General features: G+C 39.7%; 1 protein-coding gene across 3 annotated transcripts in view; it reads right to left on the reverse strand.

The window, feature by feature from the left end:
* LOC127629680 (small G protein signaling modulator 2-like) overlaps nucleotides 1-25,570 on the reverse strand; it is a 77,196-nt gene that overhangs the window by 30,597 nt on the left and 21,029 nt on the right. For all 3 annotated transcript variants that reach the window (XM_052106883.1, XM_052106882.1, XM_052106881.1), the window contains exon 3: nucleotides 4,392-4,560. In XM_052106883.1, coding sequence (XP_051962843.1) covers nucleotides 4,392-4,560 — 169 coding nt within the window. The remainder of the gene's footprint in view (nucleotides 1-4,391; nucleotides 4,561-25,570) is intronic.

Consider the following 25,570-nt stretch of genomic DNA (forward strand, 5'->3'; position numbering starts at 1 on the left):
GAACTGGCAAATCTGGTGCAGTTCATGAGGAGGAGATGCACTGCAGTACTTGCTGGTGGCCACACCAGATACTGACTATTACAGATGTTGACTTTGATCTAAAACTCACTGCAGTTTAGCCTCTGAGTGAAACAAATGTACTTATTGCATTTTACAAATTGAGACCTTTCCAACGATATACAACAAATGGCTATCTCATCTTTTTTTGTGGTTTTACCAACTCTGAATATAATTGTTGTGATAACAAATAATGAGAACGAAACAGTTCTAATTTGTCAGCCAATTAAAGAGCATAATTTAAGAATTGGTAGGATCAGCGATATGCATTGAAATGACGAGCTGAAACTGTACATTATCCCTTACTAAAACATATATCATTGAATGAAAATTTTAGATCCAGCCCAATGCTGTGAAAAGAGCTTTAAACATAATAAGCTGCCATTAAGATTCTGTATGCGGTAGAACAAGCAAATCAATAAAACGATGAAGTGTTTGGAGTGCAAAAACTCTCTTGTATTAGAGTAATCATATGCTAATCCTTTATTAGAGCCATGTTTGTAATATCTTTTGATTCTCAAATCAGTTTAAGCCCTGAATCACTGCGGTAGAAGCATTCAATAAACCAGCGAGCATATTGTTGATCTAGCAATGGTGAAACCATGGTGTTGCTGTGGCAACTGGAGTAACCGAGTGTGCAGTGGTGGGGGAGGGGTTGTTAAAATGGACAGGCAGGGAGCAACACAGAATATGTGACTTGCAGCACTCTACATAAAGGCTGTAAGAGCTTGTGTGAGTAGCTACTGTACAGATACACACAATTGGCCTCAACTAATGCTAATGTCTGACAACAACAGTTATGTTGGCTATTAGGAAAATGCATTCTACTCTTGAGTGGCACATTGGCCATGTGGCTCTGCTAATGGAGAGTTAATGGGAAAATAAGAAGCTAACCAAAGCCCTGGAGTATCCGTCCATACCATCCCTCATTTAGAGTGCTGCAGAGCCAGTCAGCTGTTTAAAGTCTGACAAATCAGCAAATCATCTCTGCTCTGATATGATCTGCTTCCTGCTTTCACCATTGTCTTAACCCCTTATCAGTCATGTAGCTTTGTTTATATCGCTAAAATGATCATTTCCAGTTTATGCCTTTCTTTCCTTTTAGTTTTCCTCTTTAACAAAAAAGTTCCTTAGGACAAAAAAAGCAACAGATGGCAAGATATAACAAACGCTGTCACCAATTACATCGCAAAAGTCATCGTGCTAATTCAAGAGGTTGAGAGAGATGGTTTTAAACAACTTTTGAAGACTTACACACTGCCTGGGCTTTTTTTTTTTTCATCTTTGACTTTATGCAAAAATGTACAGAAGGGTGTAATTTGTTTACAAATGCAATAATTGTTTTTTTCTTGTGCTGTGTTTGAAAGAAGTTTGCATTTGGTGACTTTTATTACAATGTCATATTTTTGCTTCTTGCTTGTATGCTGCACTGCACAGTTCACCTTTCAGCTGAGCAGTGTTTTGTATTGTTCTTGAATGATTCAGTTTAAAATAATAAAGATCTCTTTTCCTTCAATATATTGTTTCGATTAAAAATATCAACAATCAATATTATCATATTATGCTATTAATATGTTGTAAGAGGGAACTAGTACAATATAAGCCTTCAACACATTTTTTTTGAAGGATGCAAAATATCGTCTGTTTATCGTTATCAGCAAAATCCCAGAAAATATAGAGATATCATTTTTTGTCAATATTGCACACCCCTATACTTGACAGATACCTTTGACAGTTTTAGGATGTTGTAACAAGTTAAAAGTACATCATCTTTTAAAAACATTTCTCATGACACCTGTGTTCTGTTCCAGTTAATGTAGCTATTTTTACATAAAACATGTTCTGAATGAATGGCCCCAACACATCAACCAACAGGGTTCCTACTATTTTTAAGGCACAATTTTGCAAGACATTTTATGTGCCCAACGGGTGTAGTAATATTTCAGCAAACACACACGAGAGGTCATGATGCATATTGTTGTTACTGAATGGTTATTTTTCTGAATTCATCACACACATTCATTTTGAACAATGCAGTACATGCAGATTATATATTTATTTCATTAAATCACAGCCTTTTGCAGATTAATAATCACACTAGGACATATTGCAAATTTAATTGGATTATTTGTGAATTCAAACATTATTTTTGTCCCAAATATGTCAAATTAAGAGACATTCCGTGTTTATAGCTAATGCCAATTTTATAACTGGATCCAGTGAGTCCATCCCTGTTTTTAACATTGCAGAAATCATAGGGCCCTACATGTGGTAACCACATTATAAGCAGACTCTGATCATTCATTTATTGAAAATTACATTACATTCCCATCCTGAGGTGTAAAGGAAGTATCACCACGCTACCGCCTCGGCTTGTGAACTCGTTTAAAAAAATAATAATCTGACCACCGACCGTTTTTGTAGTTAACAACTGCAGCAAAAAACAATTTTGAATATATCAATACATAAACAATTTCATCGGAGCAAAGCAGATGAGTTGAGAATGTACGTGACAGTGCTTCGTTCATGACAGTCAACCGTTGATATTGTTTCACAAATGCAGCTGCCTGCATTGACAAAACTAGGGATGCACGGATGTATTGGCTGGCAGTTATTGACCACATTACAACCATCGGCCTATCAGTTTATTCATGAAGATGCTGATATGAAATGATGGGTTGATTTAATTAATTAGTAACACACTTTGTAAAAACGCACAATCCAGAAATAATAATAGCCACAATAAGTGTCGGTGCCCTTCTATGAAATATTTAATTTAATTCTCTCTCGTTCTTATGTTAATGTGGAAAAACCTCTATAAACAGCACTTACGTATTGGGTAAATGATGAGGGAAACCACCCAAATTGCTTTGAAACCAGCAAATTTGGACTTCATGAAAGCTTTGCCTGTCATGTGTTCAACAGATCCAATCCATGTTCAATGGAAATTATTTATTGTTAAAACTATATTGTAATTTTTAAAGCATAATTCCAAATTTACAAAAATAATCGGTGCATACCTAGACAAAACTATATGAATCTGTGTATTTGACACCTATCCAAACAGAGTCCTGATTGTTACCATATACATGTAACAAAACCATGTTAGCCATACAGTCAAACAGTTTTATTATACTTAAAGGGGTCATATAATGCCATTTTTGTACAAGTTAATATGAATCTTTAGGGTCTAAATTAAAACTTTGTAATATAATTTTATTAAAAATTCTCACTTTGGTCACCCCGCCCCTCCGTTCTGGAGTTATTCTCCGTATAACTGTTTTTTTACATTACTTCTTAATCAGTAACATACAAGTAAACCAGGTGTAACTTAGTGTTACCATGTTAACTGTAACACCTGCGTACACAGTTTTTAATAACACAATAACCATAACGCGTTGTTCATTATAAACGTGGGATTATGAATTATATTGAGAACGTCGTAACGTTATGGAAAACATGCCGTAATGTACCCTGAGTGTAAACATTAGCCACATTCATTGTGAAGCGTGCAAGCGATTTGCAAAGATTAATATATAGGTTAATAAAACGTTACACTTACTTCTTCTGGAGGTGCAGAGGGAATATAAATAGTTGGTACCGAATCTTTTTTCAGCAGCAGCTTCTTAGCAAAACCAGCTTTATACTGACCCTCGTTTATAAAGCAGTCTGTTGAAAAATGATTCGCGCAAACATGAACGCATTGACGTTGCTCGTGGGGAATATTCCCATCGTTAACAAAACTCAGCCACTGCGTCTTCATCGGTTCAGATTTAGGAACATCAAAATGACTGCTGTGTTCGTTATTACACCGAAGAACAGAACACCACAATCGCTTAGGCGCCATTCTGCTCCAGTGTGACGTCACACGGTCGAACGGCTCGATTTGAGGCAGGGGAAAATATATAAGGAGATTAAAACAAAAACACTGGATGGATTTTTATCATAATAGGATGGTTGTGTACAGGCACAGCCAACACACATTTCAGTACAATCAACTTGAAAAAGTGCATGTACCATTATATGACCCCTTTAAATATTTGCCATGAAAAATCATTATTTTCAATAATTAATTTTCACATTTAGGTATTTTTCAAATTTTCCATGACTTCTCCAGTTGCAGTGGTGTTCCTGTCTCAGGGTCTTGCGCTCTCTGAACTGCCCACAACACCAACCCATGACAGGAGTTTTTGCAAGACTACCTGTATTGATCAATTTGCTTGAACAATGGAAGACCAGAGGGAAAGGGTTTGGGAATTCCGTTTAGAAACAGGTTAGTAGTGCACACTTCACCTGTAAGAATGGAAGTTTACAGTAAAAGTTAGTAGTCAGACCTGGTGATTTCATCTTGCTGCTGCAACTGTTCCTGTACTTTGCGACACACCTCACTCGTCGTTGTGTTCACCTTGCCGATCTTAGTAAAGAGGGCCGCAATTTTATCCCTGTGGAGGAATCCCGCCGCTCTTCGCTTCAGAAGGTGGCTTAAACAAGCCTCAATGGAGCCTGCAGGTATGGACAAACACAGATGGAAGAGGTGGTAAGAAGGATGCAAAAAGTGGTTAAATAAAACACTGAATATAATTGAAGGTGTACTCAGTAATATTTTATGTAATCTTGGACTTACACTGACACCTAGGGGCATGGAAGCAGCATTGTTCAAACTGAATAGTTTTTAGTTACTGATGCCATTGTATAAATTCACTATTCACAGTCAACCATGTTTAATTTAATCCATGAGTGAAAGTGTCGAATAACAGGGCAGTTACTGAGACTGAACGAGTAACATTCGGCTGGTCATGTGATCCTATCATGGCAGCCCACATGAAGGGACCCTCTACATGTAAATTTAAACTCATCTGATGTAAATGGTCATGATTTTATACACATTTCAAAATTACTACTCCTTTCTGAAAGTAAAACTTTTTAATGTGGATTTTTTGTTTATTGCTAATATATGCCGCTAGGTGTCAGCTAAATATTACTAGAGATATTACTGAGTGCACCATTTAGCAATTTGAATCTTATTACTTCCAACTGCTGCATGAATATCTTAATCACAGTCCTTTGCTCTCACATAATTTGTCAACCACAATTCTTTCCCAAGCAACCCCAGGGGGTTTCTCTATTGATGAACTTGCATGGGAATATCTTATTGCGGAAGTAATTGTATTCTGCCTCATACTCATTCTGCTTCTGGTAAACACCCATTATAGGAGCATAATTGCAACTGGCAACTAGATTTAAAGCTGGTTCCTGGAGCGAAGTTAAATATTTCAGTAGGAGGGTTAGGACAAACTACCTGTTCCTGTTCTGTTGGGCTTTGGCTTCCCCCCAAAAACAAATAAACAATGGCAACAGTTTTCTAGCCCAAACTCCCCTGATATCACAGAAGAAGGATGGATCTGATGTTCATTTCATAAATAATGTGTTCATCCATCTCTCCCGACATGTAACCAACTGTTCATGTGCTGAGAATGACATAAATCAAGATGCATGAGAGGACTTGCTTGGCAAATGAAATCAAGAATATTTTTTACACGGTCAGAATGAAAGGCCAGTTGTGAGATTTGCATCTGGTGCGACCATTTGGCGTGACTTGCAGCACTCTACCTGTCGACTCCCTGCGTGATTGATGCTATCAATATCTCAGCGGAATTGAGGTACCATCACTGCTACATAATCGACTGCATTTGAGAAAGCAATCAGATGTTTATGGCTGTAATAGCACTTTTATTGCTTGGCTTGCGCCACAGGGGGCTGCAGCTTAGACGCTCTCTGCTGTTTGAAAGTTTCAGAAAGCTGAAAAAGTGCACTGAATTCATGAAGAAACAATACATGCAACCGATGTTGGATTATGGACTGGGCCAGTGGGGCCAATGGCCCAGGGCTCTGGACAGCCAGGGGCCTCCATGTCAAAGTAAGCACATCCCTCCCCAATCCACACCTCCTATTCTATTTCAGAGTGTACACATTTACCAAACCCCCCTTATGACATGAATCACGAAGTGCTTTTCTCTTAAGAACCCAACATGTTAACTGTCCTCTCCCAAAAAGCAAATAGTGATTTTATCACTAAAGCCAAGAGCACCAATATAAGTTATGGCACTTCTTATGTTCCCCGAGCCATCATCCACAGAGCAACAAACAGGCGGACAGGAAGCTGTGCATTTGGGAAACGATCTGAAGACACTTGAAGATGTGTTTACATAATCTCACAGTGCCTGCTGGTTTGCACGGCCTCCTGCATGCATCTATACACCCACACGCTACTTTGGCCTCACGCTTACAGCAATCACGCGGCTGCAAACACACACTTTCAAATGAAAATACTGACACATGTTTGAATTCATAAATAAGTGCTGCAAAACTTGAACAGCTATTTTAGTTCACCAATAACTATCAGATTAATACAATCAAGCATACATGCAGGCAATTCCATTAGCCAGCGTGTCCATATACTTTTGGCCATTTAGTATATATTCCGTTTGTGCGTTTAACTAAAGAGTGATTAGCATCTGATGCACCACATGGGGATTTAATGGGCAACAGATTAGACTTGTTACTTCCCATAAATCAAGTGTTGTCTTTTTACATCTTTGCAAGTCATAATGGGGCATTAATGACTGAAAGTCTCCCATGTTCTTGCAATCATGGAAGAAGGTCAGTCTGGTTGTGCTTGTTCCTTTCAGAGCATTGTCGCCATTGAGCTTTTATAAGATCTAATTAAGCCTGTAGCAGCCTTCTTTTTTTTTTTTAAGAGTTAAGCAGAGCAAATCATTCAGGGGGGTCATGCACCTACATTTTTTATTTGAATGGAATTAGTATACATAAATAACTAATACAGTTGAAGTCAGAATTTGTCATTAGTTAACAATGACAATATTGTTTAACCACTTTACAGATTTAATAATAGCAAACTATAGTTTTGGCAAGTCGTTTAGGACATCTACTTTGTGCAAGACAAGCAATTTTTCCAACAATTGTTTACAGACAGATTGTTTCACATTTAATTGACTATATCACAATCCAGTGGGTCAGAAATTTACATACACTAAGTTAACTGTGCCTTTACGCAGCTTGGAAAATTCCAGAAAATTATGTCAAGCCTTTAGACAATTAGCTTCTGATAGGAGGTATACTGAATTGGAGGTGTACCTGTGAATGTATTTTAAGGCCTTCCTTCAAACTCAATGCCTCTTTGCTTGACATCATGGGAAAATCAAAAGAAATCAAGACCTTAGAAAAAAAATTGTGGACCTCCACAAGTCTGGTCCATCGTCCAACACCATGGGACCATGCGGCCATCATACCACTCAGGAAGGAGATGCATTCTGTCTCCTAGAGATGAACAAAGTTTTGTGCGAAAAGTGTAAATCAATTCCAGAACAACAGCAAAGGACCTTGTGAAGATTCTGGAAGAAACAGGTAGACAAGTATCTATATCCACAGTAAAATGAGTAAAACCTTTTTTACTCTAAATCTCAACTTTAACTTTCAGATGTAAAACTAAACAGGCACTTTCAGATATAAAAGTGAAAGTGGAGATATAGAGTGAAAATATTACTTAAAATTGTATCTTTTTCTCACCTATCATATTGCTTCTGAAGATATTGGTTTAACCACTGGAGTCTGAATATAGATTATGTTAAAATTAAAAAATATTGCCATGTTGCAATTGTCAATTGTAAAAAACAATTGTCAGTTGAGGGTGCGATTTTGCTGCTTTTGTTTTTTTTACAACTGCTTCTGTTCAGTATCGGTCAAATGAATCTCATTTAGTATCTTTAGAGTGCAGTGTTTTTCTGCACGAAAAAAGCACATTCACATGGCCGTCACACCCCACACCACTGCAGCAACACTAAAACCCCAGTTTGTCTTCAATTTGTGTTACTACCAGAGTATTGGTGTGCAAATAGTCATGCTGTGTGACAGGTGCTATTTACACCTAACACAAATAGTCACTGTGACGATTGTTAACTTCACTGAAATATATTGAAAACAGAGTCTTTTAATCTAAGGCAGTTTTGCTTTTCAAGTGAATCTATCTTTTTCTAAGAAATATTTTTTTGCTGGAAAACAAAATGATCCTAATAAAGAAAAAAAAAATGTGTAGTACAGTGGGGGTTCTGGCTCATTTGGTGGCAGGTCATCCCCATCTACCTGGATGAGGGAGGGGACAAGGGGAGGGAAACAGAAATAATTAAATAGGGGGGGTACTTCCTGTAACAGTGTAGTACCCCCCAAAAAAACACTGTAAAATTTAAACAAGAGGGAAAAGGCCAATGCGGAGCGGCAGTAAGAGAGAGTGAGGAGAGAGAAATGGAAAAAAAAAAACCATACTCGCCGGTTCTCTGATACACCGTCGCATGGTCCTCAATCACTCCTCCACCCTCTCAGGTGGACGACAACCACTCCCCTCCCCGGGCAGACCGGAGTCAGAACCACGCCCCCCCCCGTGGAAAGAAAGCCCCTCCGCGTTCACGGCGACTCCTGGGGACACTCTTCCGCCCCTGGCAGCGGCCCTACCTCTCCAGGCGGTCGGGGAGTCACTTCCCTCCTCCCCTCGCGGACGCCGGTCTTCTGTTGACCCCTCCGCGTTTCTGGGGGATGGCAGGGCACTCCTCCGCCCCTGGTATCGGCTCCATCGCTCCAGGCGGTCGGGGAGTCCAGTCCCCACTCGTCTCGCGGACGGCGGCCGTTCACCGCGTCCAGGCGGTCGGGCTACTCCCTCCCCCGGCGGATGGCAGCGGCGCTCCCCTAGGTTGACCACAGTGTCAAGGACTCCGCGACGGGCATCCCACCTCCTTCCTGGGTTTCGGCACCAGTGTAATGTAGTTCAATGGAAAGGAGGACTCGAGAACCGGCTTGGCAATATAAATAATATTTTAATGATGAACTTAAACAAAAGACAATAACACACACATGTCGGACATGTACGTAAATGATCTCTCTCTCCCGCACCATCCTCCGCCGTCGGCCTTTATCCCTATCGGAGACTTGATTAGCCTGATAAGGAACCGGGTGTGTAGAATCATCACCCTGCCCCGCCCTCCGCCCTGCCACAGTATTATATTAAAAACATAAAAAATACTGTCAACTCTCTTTCCTGCAACAATAAAACATGCAGCTTTAAAATATGTGTTCTTTGTATTGAACTAAGAGGTCAGCATGTGTTGTTTAGATCTTCCGACATTTCGTGACCACCACTTTAGTCTAGTAGTATAGTTTTTGTTTGGCATGCAAAGGGACCTGGGTTCAAATCCCAACCATATATATATATCAACCTGTATTTTCACTGTATGGAAAAGAGCAGCTTTGACATTTGTATAATAACTCTTTCTGTTCCACAGGAAAAAAGTCGTACACATTTTGAGTGACATAAGTGTTAGTAAATGACATCAGAATTTTCAGTTTAAAGAAGATAACCTGCGGAAGGTTTGATTAAATTTAACTGACCAAATTTAGAATATTTAGGGGTGTTGGCAGCTGCCGTCTGTACATGGCACTGAGGGGGACCCATCTGTGACTGTGCAGTCAAGCTGTGAGTCACAGTAATAGACAGTAATGAATTGCATTACAGAGGGATTCAGCAGCTGTAGAGTGTGTGGGAGGCAGGGGGCTTGAGAAAGAGTTATAGAAAAAAGGATTAGACAAGGACTGAAAATGAGGGGCAGATAAAGAAAGGAAGGGCAGAACTCCAAAGAGATAAATTGAGTAGAATGTAAAGGGGGAAAGAAAGAAAATAGAGTAGAATGAAAAGGGAGAGGGAAGGAAGAAAGGAAGGAAGGAAGGAAGGAATGATCTCTGGCACTTTGCTTGGTTTGGGAACATTGAGATGGCTTAGCACTGCTGTACTTGTTCATCAGCCAGATCTTTGTCCCTCTGTCTGGACTCAGACTCTGTCCTCATGCAGTGCCCTTCTGGGGAAGAGCAACTAACCATCTGACTATCAATAACAACAGGAAATAACTACAAGATTCACAAGAACTGAGTCACCATTGGGCAGAGTTACATGGAACTGGATTGCTTTCATGTGGTAGAGGTGGTTTGGACAGACAGGAGGAGTATGTGGGTACTGAAATGTATGTGGTTTACCACATAGGAGTATGTGGGTACTTAATTTCCATTCCATTTGATTGGGTTTGGCTCAATTCAATTAAGCTAATTTCCCTTCCAGTTTGGTTTAATTCAATTAAATTCAGTCTCATTCTGTTTAGTACAATTTAATTTAATTAAAAACAATTAAATAGTTTTATTCCACTTGATTCAATTCAATTCCATTCTATTGTAATAGGTTTTGCTAAATTAAATTTAGTTCATTTCCATTCAATATAATTCAGTTTGATTCTGTTCAGTTCAATTTAGTTCAGTTTTATTACATTTAATTCTGTTCATTTCAATTCAGGCCTAAAATCATCAGATTATATACCATTTCAGATGTATAGTGACTGAGGATTCCATCCGTGTTATGGCCATTTGTTGCCATGGTAAGTAATTCACTTAAGTTGTCTGTCGTGAGACTTTTTCACACCTGAGTCACATTTGCATTTCTCACCTTTTGGATAAAATGGTCACCCCTATTGGTCATTTATCTGAAACTGGATTGGTTGCCTTTAAATTTAACCTACCCTTAAATCTGGACAACCATTGGGTCACTGCATACACTGGCCTTGATTGCATTGGTTACAATTTATTTAGCACATCTCTAAATCTTGACAGCTATTGGGCCACTGCATGAATTGGCTTTGATTTTATTGGTTAAACTGAAACTTTAGCCCACCCAATCCCAAACAGCATTGAGCTTATGCCTCCTATTAAAGGCCTTTAATCAATGTTGACACAACATATATGCTGGGACAATAATTGGGTTTAAATATATTTTCTAAAAGGAAAATCTGAAATATACAATAATAAAATGTAAAAACATCTGAAACATATTGTGACTATTTACTGAATTACTGAATGATTCTGTGTAAAAGAAGAACATTGGTCACTGCTGTAACCGTGGTTCTATGAATAGTGTACTGCCAGAGATGGTTAAAACATAGTGGAAGGACGCGTGTGCTTATGCATCATATCGTGAAACTTGCATTCATTTTGTCACACGTGACCCTGACCAATCACGTGTAGGAAGCAATATCCATTTCCTTCCACATGACTTGATCATGGTCGGTCTCTATAGTCATTCTCGTAGTCTGAGTGACCAGAGACTCTGGCAGTCTCCCACTATTCACAGAACCACAGTTACGCCAGTGACCAATGTTCTATTTCATTGTTCCAGACCGCCATAGATGGGTGGGCCATGGAATTCCCTACCCGACTCAAGTCTGAGACTGTGTTATAGGTTCTGACCAGCAGGTCGTATGTGCGCCTGCATTCCGGGTTGGTGGAATTGTGTGCCTTGTCTGGAGGCACCACCAAGGAAGATATATATATTGCTCTACTGGAGGCATATTACCAAGGCACTTTTCCTGGCCTTCAGCCATTGATGCTAGCATACGTGCCACACGATCATACCTGGATGAGGGAGCTGATCAAAAGACAGAAAAAACTACCTCAGATGTACACACTCTCGTCCCCTCGGCCATCAATAAGGCTTGAATGCCCTGAACTGTGTTTGAAAAATCAGCCACAAAGCAGGTCAGTTTTTACTTTGAAGGCCCTTCAGCCTTATTAGCAGGATGCTTACTGCTAGTCTGTTGAGTTGTGGTCCTGGTTGGAATATTCTGAAAATCAGGGTCCAATTTAGCAAGTTGATGCTGCATACCCCCAAAGGCATTAAACTACACTCAGGGGAGGGATCTATTAAAGCCTCTCTGAAGTGTTCAATGCCTAGACAGGTAGGACATTGGATATGGCCATTCATAAGATCCACTGGGTATAAACAGAGGGGGGCATGAGGCAGCCATTGCTCACCTATATAATAAATGGAGAACCCTGGTTAACCAATGGGTTAAAAATGAAATACCAAAATATTAATCCAAACAGCAACAAAGAGTAAGCGCGTTACCACAGTTGTCATGGTAACCGTACGTTACACTGTATGACACTCTGGTCTACCAGTGTGCGTCCGTCAGACAATATACCTGTATATTGTTCTTTTACAGCGGTATCAGTAAGAATCCTGGTTAACCACTGAGTTCCTGATAAAAACAACCGTGAATAGTCAACCATGGGGGAGGCCAGGGCCAGTTGTTACACTTTTTTACTCCAATAAATATTTCTCACGATAGATTTATTTTTTTAAGTCTTACAGTCTTTTCTGTATAGACACACCTTAAAGCCTTGGCTGCAAAAAACCTCCATGTTATTTCCCAGGAAAAAGACACATGTTGCAGCACACATTGACCAAACAGCATGATTTTGTTAAGGTAACATGGTTGCACCCTCATCCTGACAGACATTTTAAAAACTAGGCCAAAATAAAAACTATCACTTCACTGATACCTTGTGGTGTTTGTTTTGATATGCGAGACTACACTCTGCATGGAGCGGAGCACTTAAGATGCGGATTTAAAACATCAACAGTGTAAAAGTTATGTATACAGTATACTAAAATACACATTGTCATATCATTATAAAATAATACATTTTTTGACTAGGTGCTGCATTAGTAAAGAACAGCAGCATGTTTACCAACAAGGCTGAGAGGATGCTAACATTAACACTATGATTAGAATAATGTGACAAAAATACAGGCAAGTCCTACCCAAATGTTCAAATGTCAAGATTGTTACTATCTATTACCATCTATTTGCATTAGATTATATCCAGCTGGTCATGTTTATGCATTCATTATCCAGCTAAATTGCATATTTAAAGCTATTGATGTGAGAAAGCAAATTAATATCTTCATGCAGCTGAGAGAAACATATAAACAAATCAGAAACGCATCTGATTTCAATTCAATTATTTTATTCTCACTGTAATGCGATGACTTCAGATCGATCACATTCTTGTGCTAAAAAAGGCAAGACACAGCACAACAAATACAGTTTAACAGAAAGCAGGTGTCTCAATATGCCTTTAAAGATATTTTTAATTAGACACATCATCTAAAAAAACAGCGCTCCTGCACGAGACGCTGAATAATTTACATGCATGCATTTACATAGAAAAACAAATGGATGTTTGCAAATGCGTCCTGTGTGAACAGCCCCTTGCAGTTGGTGGTGGTCTTTGGCCATTGCGTCTTGCTCTCTAATAAGCGTTTCTCAGATTAAGCAATATATTAATAGTTGTTTAAACGCAGGAAAGATGTTCAACTTGGAAATATCTTTTGAACAGCCCCTAGCCTAGGCTCATAGTCTGCGCCGCTTCACCGCCGAGTTCAGCCGGATACCAATGCTATCTGTGAATATTTCTACTCTACATACACTCTAATGAATTAAAAACAATATGGTATTTCACTATTATTATGAAGCTTGAGTCTGGAGTAGAAGGAATCAGTGCAAGTGTAACTCCATGTGAACTGTCTTTCTGGGGGATGGCAGCGGCTCTCCTCCACCCCTGGCAGCGGCTCCATTGCTCCAGATGGTCGGGGAGTCCAGTCCCCACTTGCATCGTGGACGGCGGCCATTCACCATGTCAGGGCAGTCGGTCTACTCCCTCCCCCGGCGGATGGTAGCGGCGCTCCCCTGGGTGGATGGCAGTGTCAAGGACTCCGCGACGGGCATCCATCCTCTTTCCCGGATTTTGGCACCAGTGTAACATAGTTCAGTGGAAAGGAGGCGGCGAGAACTGTCTTGGCAATATAAATAATATTTTAATGATAAACTTAAACAAAAGACAAACACACATGACGGACATGCCCGTAAACGATCTCTCTCTCCCACACCATCTTCCGCAGTCGGCCGGACCCGCAGCAATAGAATGGGACCTGACACAGACCCAGCTCCGGCTAACCATACAAAATGTGGATCCGAACCTGTACGGGTCCCAGGTTGGGTCTCGGGTTAGGGTGGACACATGAAGACCTCTAGTGTGAGGCCAGAGTCTATTTAAATTAATGGGAGAAATTGGAAAGCCCAACCAAGAAGCTCTAGCACCCAACAGTCAATGGGTGAAGAAAGGAAGTCCCGTCTTGCAGGTAAAAGAGCCAATCACCTTTTAGATACAGATATCGCCTGGCAATCAACTCGCTAACGCACAGATATGATGAAGGTTCAAGTTTTGGACTTTGCTGCTTTAGGTAAGACAGTGGTTATTCTTCATTATTCATACTGGCTGCCATGTTGATGGAAAAACAAATCATGCATATTCATGTTATTGATTCTTTATTATAAATAAGACGTGAAGACCTACTTACTAAATATCTGTTTGTTTATTATGTCAAAACAACATGAGTTTTGTACAGTAGCTAGCATGACCAGTAATGTCTCTTGTAAGCGATGCATGGCTTATTTGTATGGAACCATAGCATAGCAGAAGAGAAAGTGGCTGTAAAAAAATAAAAATACAGCAAAAGTAACGTAACGCTTTACTTTCCATAAAATAAATAACTTTTTAATCCATTGTTAATCTTAATAACTGTGTCTTTTTTTTGAGGAGTAACGTAACATTCTAATGAGTTACTTTTAAAGTAACATTCCCCAACACTGACTAAAATAATAAACACTGCTTTTGGCATTAACGTGACTGATCTCAAATTTTCACTTTGCTGAAATTTGTCTCTAAATATACTCATCTCCTGAATAACAAATCAAATGTATTTAACCTGCAGCAGTCAACAGTGCGTTGAGATTCAACGATAATGAGTATGAATTGTGACTGGTTGAAGCAGGACTGTGATGTCAAACCAATTGTCTGAAACCTAAATGAGGATGTGCAGATTTAGGTGGAACTGGCAACACCAGTGCCTGCAGAAGTGGCATGCTATTTCCATGAAGTGAGAATGAGCGGCGTTTAAACAGATACAGGCCTCTATTAATAGAAGCATCCACAGTTACTGTGAAAGGAGTCAAATGTAAACACAGCCCATTCCTATCACCATTAAGCCTTGCAAATACAGTCTATTTAAATCTCACACGCATAAACACAAACACACTACACAACCAAGCATGAAGGTGTTGAATCACAAAAACAATTCCAGTGTATGATGCGTTCACCCTCTTCTTGGAATCTCAAAACTTGTGTTTCCTGCACTCTGATGATCCAAGTACCTGCCCCATGCCATGTCTAATCATTCCAAACCAGTGACTTCCAGCCAAATAAACCTCACATGGCTGGATTCAGCAACATCACATAATACATTTATAACAGTATAAATGTATATTATGCTTAACAAGGGGAATACGTGTAATTTGTATGGTAAACTGTTGTTAAAATTATGGTGAAAAAAATTATAATCGGGCATTCCCAGAAGTCCCTGCATGAACCATTATATATTACATTATATTTTATGGGCAAAGTTATGGGCAAAGTTATGTTTCCTATTTTTAATATCAGTTTTGTACATTGGGGTGTTCTGTGTTCTTAATGTTTATTGCATTATTTAGTGTTAAATTATAATAATACACTCACTGAGCACTTTATTAGGAACACCTGTACACCTATGATTATCTAATCAGCCAATCGTGTGGCAGCAATGTAATGTATAAAATCATCCATATATGGGTCAGGAGCATCAGGTAATGTCCACATCAACCATCAGAATGGGGAAAAATGTGATTTCATTAATTTTGAACGTGGCATGATTGTTGGTGCCAGATGGGTTGGTTTGAGTATCTCTATAACTGCTGATCTCCTGGGATTTCCACACAACAGTCTCTAGAGTGTATATAAAACAAAAAACATCCAGTGAGTGGCGGTTCTGTGGACGAAATCACCTTGTTGATGAAAGAGGTCTACGGAGAATGGCCAGACTGGTTCGAGCTGACAGAAGGGCTATAGTAACTCAGATAACCCCTCTGTACAATTGTAGTGAACAGAATAGCATCTCACAATGCACAACATGTCCAACCTTAAGACGGATGGGCTAAGACAGCAGAAAACCACGTTGGGCACTTTATTGGGATCATAGTGTTCCAAGATATACAGATATACAGGTATCAAAATTACATCCCGTAAAGCCTGTAAATGTGTAAAACCACAGCTGCCAGTATTCTGACGTACATTTTACAGGATTTTTGTTTGCAGTGAAGAACTGAAGGTGTTTCCAAACTTTTGAATGGTAGTGCATATAATGTATATAAAGTAACCTGTCACCAAGATAACCAGTCTGAAACAGCTAGTGTTTGTGTCTGGTCAGCATCACTGTTTCAAATGAGCCTATACCCTTCACTCATTTCCCAAGGACTTGCATGCCATCCTCCCACACCAGGTGATTAAATACTGATTCACTCTAACAGTCCATCAGAACAGCAATATCTTCTGCTAAAGGTATAGCAGTGACCACAGGCTGGAGTTTAATCGAATTTCTCTGGACTAAGTCAGGTAAGTCGAATGGAGATCAATCTGCTAGTGCCTCCCTCTATCCACTCAGTGAAAGAGAAAGTTAACTTCATTAACAGTCTCTTTGTCTAAGCTCTTACGAAAAAAACAGACGGTTCAATCAGCTGAAGGATGCACAAAACTCAGGTCACAGCTGCTGAGTGGTGAAGAGTAGAGCAGTCATCAAACACCTGTTCCAAAGATGGGGGAAATATGATTATTGCCATTGTTGTATTCATTTCCTGATACCACTATCAGATTTAGGGATGCAATAACACAATTTGTATGAGTACTGCCTAACTTCTCCTTTTATGTTCCAAGTTAGAGAGAATGTCGTATAGATTTTGGAAAAAATGAGGGTGAGTGAATGAAAATGGTGGAATTTTTTACACTTCAGCTTTCACGCTCCACTGAAAATTAACATGCACTAGTCCTTCTCCCTCCCAAAAAAAGCACAACTCTTACTGGGGAGTGAGTCCTATGCACTGCCTCTGTAACACCCAGCTATAATTAAGGGAAACAACATCAACTAGTCTGGCCCCAGAAGTTTGTTTAAAAAATAAATATAAAAAAATAGGTAAATATTGCGGTTTATCCCTGTGTTGTTTAGGTGCATATAAAATAATTTAATTAAAAATCATTCTTCAAAATAGTCAATAATGTGACAATACTTTTTTGGAAATTTTTCAATATTACATTAAAATGCAATTCACACAAAACAATTACTAGAATACACCTCTTATATTGAACATGTTTTCAATGACTCAGTTTTAAGTATTTTTTTTTCTTTTTTTTTTCTGGGGCTTAAAGTTAAAAATCATGTGATTTAACCATCTGGACACAGTAAAAAATTTTTAATGGTAAATGGTAAATGGGCCGACCCGCTCTACCAACGGAGCCACAGCCGCCCCTAAAGATGAAAGCCTTGAAAAAATATATGCTGGCATTAGTAGAGCAGAACAATCTATCATTTTTATTTCTTGAACATTTTTATTTTTTTAAATAAGCAGGAAAAATATTTCATTTGAAAATAGAATTAATATTTGGAAAAGTTTTGTCCAGCAAATCAAAGTCATGTAGCGTGTAGGTAGCCATTTTGTTGTCAAGTGACAAAGAAACAACAACAACAAAACACTGTGTGAGAAGTTAAAATATAAAATCCTGATTTTGTCTTGTTAAATATACATATTTTTACACTTTTATGAAAAGGCAAAGTTTGTTCAGGTCTTCTTTATATTCTTGACTGAAAAATTAATGATATTAACTTCCGGTTTAGCATCTGACATGTGAGGTCGTAGGATCGGAAACTCTGCAAACTAATTGTTATATTTACTTTCTATATAAGTTATAACCCACTTAACTTACTCATCACAGCTGTTAAATTGTTTTGTGCGATATTTCTGAGCTTTGCGCCTCAATGTCAATAGCTCCGCGACAGAAAAAGACCGATTCGGCGAGCTCTAATGGAGCTGCAGAGTTAGCAAAAGATGAAACTAGCATAACGGAGGGTGCTACAATAATGTCAGCGATTAAGTCTTTGGAAGCTGCAATTTACCAAAAGTTTGACGCGCATGCAGCGGAATTTCAGAAAGATATATCATCCCTGAGAGAAGAAGTACATAATTCACTAATGCCGGTAACTTCAGAAGTGAAAGCGCACGAGGATAGACTAACTAGTCTGGAAAATGCTACGTCAGAGTGGACGACAAGTCTGCAGGCACTTGAGCCCACCGTGACCTCCTTACGGAACGAGATTACCGCTCTTCAGGCTAGGTGCACAGATTTGGAATGTTGCTCCCGTCGAAGCAATTTGCGTCTTGTGGGTATTCCCGAGGGTATGGAAGGTACACAGCCGACAAAATTTATCTCAGAAGCACTGCAAGAAATATTCAGCCTCCATGATCCCCTGCTTCTTGCCCGAGCCCATCGTATGTTGGCAGCGCGACCCGCGGAGGGTCAGAGACCGCGGGCGTTTGTCATATGCTTTCACCGATTTGACGTCAAGGAAGACATTCTGCGGATGGCCATTCAATCCAAACAGCTCAAATTCAAAGACAGATCTGTCCATATTTTCCCTGATTTCCCCCCTGAGATCGCCAAAAAGAGGGCAGCGTATTACGACGTGAAACGTGTGCTGAAGTCCAGATCGAATGTGAAATATGGACTGAGAAGTCTAACTGGCTTTTCGAATCACGTATGAAGGTACTGAGCACAAGTTTGATACCCCAGCTGAAGCGATGAACTATGTGAAAAGGCACATTGTGACCCCATAAGACAAGAGGACACGATCTGTTTGGCTGAGGGAATAGAAGGGTCAGCTGGTTGAAGTAGCTGCCTGACTTTCAAAGCTTATGGTCTAATGTTTGCTGAAAAAATACCAGGTTATTCTTTCTTCCTGCTCTATATCTGTTAATGTTATATTACCAGCTGTGTCATTTTGAGTTAAAGTTAATTATTCTTCTCAATAGTTATCGCATAGTTAAAAATAAAATAGGTGCTGAGGCTATTTTTCGCTCATTAGCCTATTATAACAACATTTAAAATTTCAGTTTCTTGTTTCTGTCATAACCATAAATGTGGTTGTAACATGATTTAGTGGTTTGCAGAGTCATGTTCGAGTTTCGTGTTAAAGTGACTCGGGCGTATTGTTGGGTGTTAACCCATGGAGGCGTACACTCCGTTAAGGGTAGTGTTAGCTTTGTTCATAGGGTGGGAGGGGGAAAGGGGAGTAGGGATGGGGATGGAGGGATGGGTGGTGTTGCGGTTGCAAAGCTGAGCTCATCTTTAAGTTCATTTATTCTTCATGGTGTTCATTTTTGGGTGTCTTTTACACATGGATGTGTTACTGTCTATTTTAGGTCTCTGTTTTTTTTTTTTTTTTTCGTATTTTGTTAGTTGGATTTCGTTTGTTTTCATTTTCTCCCGGAATATTTTAATTTCATTAAACACTTTAGCATGGCAAATTCTTTGAGATATGTTAGCTGGAATTGTAAGGCTGTCAATAATCCTGTTAAACGCAGCCGAGTCTTAAACCATCTGAAGAGCTTAAAGGCAGACTTTGTTTTTTGCAAGAAAAGCATCTTCGTTCTGCTGACCACTTTAGGTTAAAAAGGGATTGGGTAGGGCAGGTTTTCCATTCAATATTCCATTCTAAATCTAGAGGCTGTGCAATTTTAGTGCATAAATCTGTCCCATTTATAGTCTCTGACACTATTGTAGATCAGAAAGGGAGATATATTATTGTATCAGGAACACTTTTCTCGACCCCCCTGACTCTTGCAAATGTTTATGCACCCAATTATGATGATCCTACGTTTATTTCTTCTTTTCTGTCTTGTATTCCTAATATTCACTCACACCCACTTATTTTGGCTGGGGACTTTAATTGCGTTATGTCTCCAGGTCTTGACAGATCTTCCAAAAAAACCATAGCTCTATCAAAATGTGCATCAGTTATCCTCACTTTTATGCAAAAGTACGGTATATGTGATGCATTCCGTCACTTGCATCCCTCTGATAGGAAGTATTCATTCTTTTCTCATGTTCATTTTATAAAGTATTCTCTAAATTGTTAAGCCCAATTTTACTTTCGGTTTTTTCAGAAAGTCTTCAGAATGGTTATTTGCCTGCGGGTCTCTACCAAGCGACTATTTCTCTGCTTCTAAAGAAAGACAAGAATCCACTTGAATGTGGTTCATATCGTCCCATCTCTTTGTTAAATTGTGACTATAAGATCTTAGCAAAACTCTTATCTATCCGTCTGGAAAACTCTATGGGTCAAATAATTTCACATGACCAAACTGGATTTATTCGGAATAGACATTCTTTTTCTAATATTAGGCACCTTTTTAATATATTGTATTCTTCCCAATCAAACAATCCAGAGGTGGTTCTGTCACTCGACGCTGAAAAGGCGTTTGACCGTGTTGAATGGAATTATCTTTTTCAGATTTTAGGAAAATTCGGATTTGGCCCTACATTTGTCTCTTGGATCAAAAAGTTATATGCGGCCCCTAAAGCTTCTGTACGTACTAATAATGTTCTTTCAGAATATTTCGAATTACAAGCACAAGACAGGGTTGTCCTCTCTCCCCATTGCTATTTGCCATAGCCATTGAACCCCTTGCAATTGCCCTGCGGTCCAGTGCACAGGTCTGTGGTATTACCCGTGCAGGTATAGTACACAAGGTCTCTTTATATGCAGACGACCTTCTTCTTTTTCTGTCTAACCCTCTTATTTCAATTCCTCGAGTCTTTTCCATTCTGAATGTCTTTAGTAGTTTCTCTGGATACAAACTAAATTTCTGTAAAAGTGAACTGTTTCCATTGAACTCATCTTCCCTTCAGATTTCATATTCAGATTTTCAATTTAAGGTTGTCAGAAATCGTTTTAAATACCTGGGGATTCAGGTGACTCGTAAATACTCTGACCTATTCAAAGCCAATATTAGTCCTCTTTATAATCATGTGAAGTCTCTCTTCATGTCCTGGAAATGTCTCCCTCTTTCTTTGATAGGAAGGGTGAATATCATCAGAATGAATGTACTTCCTAAATTTTTATATCTTTTTCAATGCCTCCCTATTATTATTCCAAAATCGTTTTTCACAGTTCTGCAACGGAATATTTCTTCTTTCATATGGGATAAGTCAAAACGAATTAATCAAAGTCATCTTATGAAACCAAGGTGTTTGGGTGGCCTGGCTCTGCCAAATTTTCAAACATATTATTGGGCAGCAAACATTAGGAATTTGTTATGTTGGGTGCAGCAGGATTTGCAATTAAAAAGTCTCAGTGGGTACTATTGGAATCTGCCTCTTGTACTCCAGCAACTTTGACATCTTTATTATGTGTACCAATTCCCTATAAGCATACTAATGTAGTAAAAAAAAACCTGTTGTTAAACATTCATTAAGGATTTGTTCTCAATTACGTTTGGCGTTGGACCTTAAGGACCCTTGTACTACAGCGCCTGTTTTTTGTAATATATTATTTCCACCCTCTCTGATGGATGGGGCTTTTAATATCTGGAGGGAAAATGGCCTATCTACAATTGATCAACTATACATAGATAACAATTTTGCTTCCTTTACGCAACTCCAAGAAAGATTTGACCTACCCAATTCACATCTATTTAGATACTTTCAGATACGGAACTTTATTCGTAAGCAGTTTTCAAACTTTCCCTCTCTGCCATCTAAAAATATACTGGATAACATATTAGATCTCCATACTTCTTTGAAGGGGGTTATATCTAAAATATTTACTATAATCAATACAAAACAGTCCCCCTCAATGCGTCCGCTGAAGGCATCTGGGGAGAGGAACTGAATTTGACGCTGGAGGAAAATGTTTGGGATCTGATTGTTGCCCGAATACATTCATCATCTATAAATGCTAGGCACACCCTCATTCAATTTAAGGTAGTGCACAGGGTCCATTGGTCTAGAGTTAAACTAAGCAGAATATTCCCAGATCTTGACCCAACCTGCCTCCGCTGTTTAACTGAACCAGCTACATTATCACATTCTTTCTGGTCTTGTCCGAAATTATCAAATTTTTGGGGGGAAATCTTTGGATGCTTTTCTGTTATTTTTTCTTTAACAATAGACCTCAACCCGTTAACAGTACTATTTGGTATCTTGCCGGAGCCTGTTCATCTAAACACATTGCAGGCTGACAGTGTAGTCTTTGGAACTCTACTGGCCAGGCGACTTATTCTTATGAATTGGAAGGCAACAGCTCCCCCTTCTTATCGCCAATGGGTTTTTGACCTTTTGTATGCTCTTAGGATGGAAAAGATTCGGTTCGCAATGAAACAAAAGCCAAAATTATTTCTGAAAGTCTGGGGCCCCTTTCTGGAGTACTTTAAGGAGTCAACAACTACATAATTTGTGGTGATTTGCACGTTTTATCCATGAAACCCCGGGAGCGTCATTTGACGTGAACTGCCACCGTGAAACTTTGAACATTTTAAACGCTCTCTTTACCCCATAAAATGCCATTTTCCTCTGTTTCTACACTGCAGATGTCTTTGCTGGTACTAAAATAAAATGTACAGGAATATCACAAAAGCAAATAAAAATAAAATAAAAATAAAAAAAAATTCATGATATTTATGATTTAATTCATGATACTTAAAAACTTTGAATTAATTATTAAACTGAATCCACTCGTATTCAAGGTGCAAGGAAAGTATTTTAACACATTTGTTACCTGATAGTTACAAAACATGTGTTTTAAACTATATTTTTAAAAGACTTTTTATTTTCAATAACCTCGGATAACCTTATTTGTCAATGACCCTTTTACTGTATTTTAATGCAAAGAATTCAAAAACAAGTGTAATTTTATAATATTTTAAATCTCAGCTTAAAGGGAAAGTTCATCCAAAAATGAATATTCTGTGGTAATTTCTTCACCCTCAAATTGGCAGAATGATTGTTTCTTTTTTCCATACATTGAACATACATTTTGCTTAACATCTCCTTTTGTGTCCCATGGAAGAGAGAAAGTCAAATGAGTTTGGAACAACATGAGGGTGAGTAAATTATGACCTAATTAAAATTTTTTAGGTGAAGTATTCCTTTTGAAAGTGTTTGTTTTTCTTCGACCAAAGAGTAATTGTAGTAATTTCACAGCAAATACACAAATACATGTATATATTTGTGGCAGGGCGGAGGGAGGGGCTGGGTCGTAATCATACACACCCGGTCCCTTATCAGGCTCATCAAGCCTCAGAGAGGGATAAAGGCCGACTACGGAGGATTGTGCGGGAGAGAGAGATAGTTTACGGACATGTCTATCATGTATGTGTTTGTCTTTTAAGTTTATCATTAAAAATATTATTTGAATCGTCAAGCCGGTTCTCGCCTCCTCCTTTCCATTGACTACCGTCCACCCCAACGGAGCAGCCATCTGCCGGGGGACGAGGAGCCCGGCTGCCTGGAAGCAGACGACGGCTGCCGACCGCGAAGGGAGAAGGGGCTCCTAACCGACCGCCTGGAACAGGATTCTGCCAGGGGCGGAGGAGTCCCCTACCAGCCGCTGAAACGCGGCGGGGTCTGAGACCGCTGACCGCGAGCAGAAAGGGGCACGATGCCGACCACCTGGAGCGGGAGAACCGCTGTCAGGGGCAGGGGAGACCCCTTCTGTTCCTCAAGAACGCGGCGGGATGTTCCGCCCGTAGAGGCGTGGCTGTCGTCCGTTAGAGGGTGGAGGAGTGTCCGAGGAACAAGCTACAGCGTATCGGAGAACTGCCGTGTAAGAGGTTTTTTTTTTAATCTCTCTCTCTTCTCTCTTTCTCTCTCGCTCCGTGAAGTCATTTAAATTTTACAGTGTTTTTTTGGGGGGATACTACACTGTTACAGGAAGTACCCCCCCTATTTAATTATTTCCATTTCCCTCCCCTCGTCCCCTCCCTCGTCCAGGTAGACGGGGATGACCTGCCGGCAGACGGGGCAAGAGGCACGCCCCTCCCTACGGAAAGGGGGGTGTAAGTCATGCCGGGGGCTCCCCTGCTTGAGAGAACGAGGGAGGAATGTGGCAGGGTGGAGGGCGGGGCCGGGTCTTGATCATACACACCCGGTCCCTTATCAGGCTAATCAAGCCTCCGAGAGGGATAAAGGCCGGCTGCGGAGGATTGTGCGGGAGAGAGAGATAGGTTACGGACAAGTCTGTCATGTGTGTGGTTGTGTCTTTTAAGTTTATCATTAAAAATATTATTTGTGTCTTCAAGCCGGTTCTCGCCTCCTCCTTTCCATTGACTGCTTTACAATATTGAAGAAATATTTCTTGAATATCGCTAAGAGGATAAAAAATATTAACATATATACCATTTCTTTGTTTTACCATCCAGCCCGTATTGCATGCCTGACTGCCGCATTGTCCAATAAGCGAAGAGATTAACAACATTAATGCCATCACAGAATTCTGTCAATCTAAGCAGCAGCGCTCCCTCTAGTCAGTCATTCAGTCACACACCAACACACACACACACATCATTCAAACAGGTGCATATCCACTGGTGAAAATCAGCCACAAAACCCAAAAGGCAACACACAAATAGCAGCCAATCTCAACTGCCACTCATCACCAACAAATACACCTCCTTTAGAGTCACCTGAGACAAGTCTTTCCTTCATCTTCTGAACCCATGTCACCTAACATGAAACGGCTCTCAGCGTAGTATCCTGGTTGATTAAATCAATGGAATTATGAAGCTAGTCCTGTCCTCATGAGTAGATACAACAGTAAAACCTCAGTGGAGCTTAAGTCGTAAAGGTCAGATGTCATCTGGCCTCCCAGAGCATAGTCCCCTGCAGATAGCATCAGAGAAAGAACAGGGATGCTGTAGGGGGCTTCCCTGCTCCTAAAATCTGTGACAGGGATAATCCCATTGATTTTGGGCACATATGAAGTGGTAGGATATGATATGGCAGGAGGGACTTTTATTCCAGTAACACACTCTGGCCAAATCTGGGGGCGATCAGTGCCAGACATTGACCAAATTTAGCATAGTCCAAGCATTCACATGCTATGACCTTTATTGTCATTTCAGGGCAAATCACAGCACAGAGTGTTGAGAAATAACCCTAAAGGAGACTGCCAACAGAGTAGGATTAGGTAACTGTGTGTCTTTGCTTGTGTTTCAGCAAATTTATGCGTAATATCCTCTGAAATGGTCTTCACCCTGAATAGAAATGGTGTGTTTTCATGGAGAAGGACTGTAATCAGTGGAATACTAGAGTGTTCTGCAGGCTCTATGGTCTCCCTAAATGATGTCCACAAGTTAACCAATTGTGTAGCAAGTGAAAAAAAAACACTGCCTGCCAAAATGAAACTCAGTGTGAGTATTTAATTGTAGAGTAGTGATGGACCGATATATCGACTAGGTCAATTAATTGGGGGATATCTGTCCATTTTCAGAATATTTGCATTGCCAGATAACTGTGTATAGTTGAACGATTAATATAGGTCCGCCCCGTCTTTTTGATAGTAAACTATTTCTTTTCATTACTTTGTGGATTTTTAGCAAATATTCTTTAAAGCTTCTTCAAAGTCCCCACCCTTCACAGATAGTAT

This window comes from Xyrauchen texanus, chromosome 36 (genome assembly GCF_025860055.1).
Source record: "Xyrauchen texanus isolate HMW12.3.18 chromosome 36, RBS_HiC_50CHRs, whole genome shotgun sequence".
Taxonomy (NCBI): Eukaryota; Metazoa; Chordata; class Actinopteri; order Cypriniformes; family Catostomidae; genus Xyrauchen; species Xyrauchen texanus.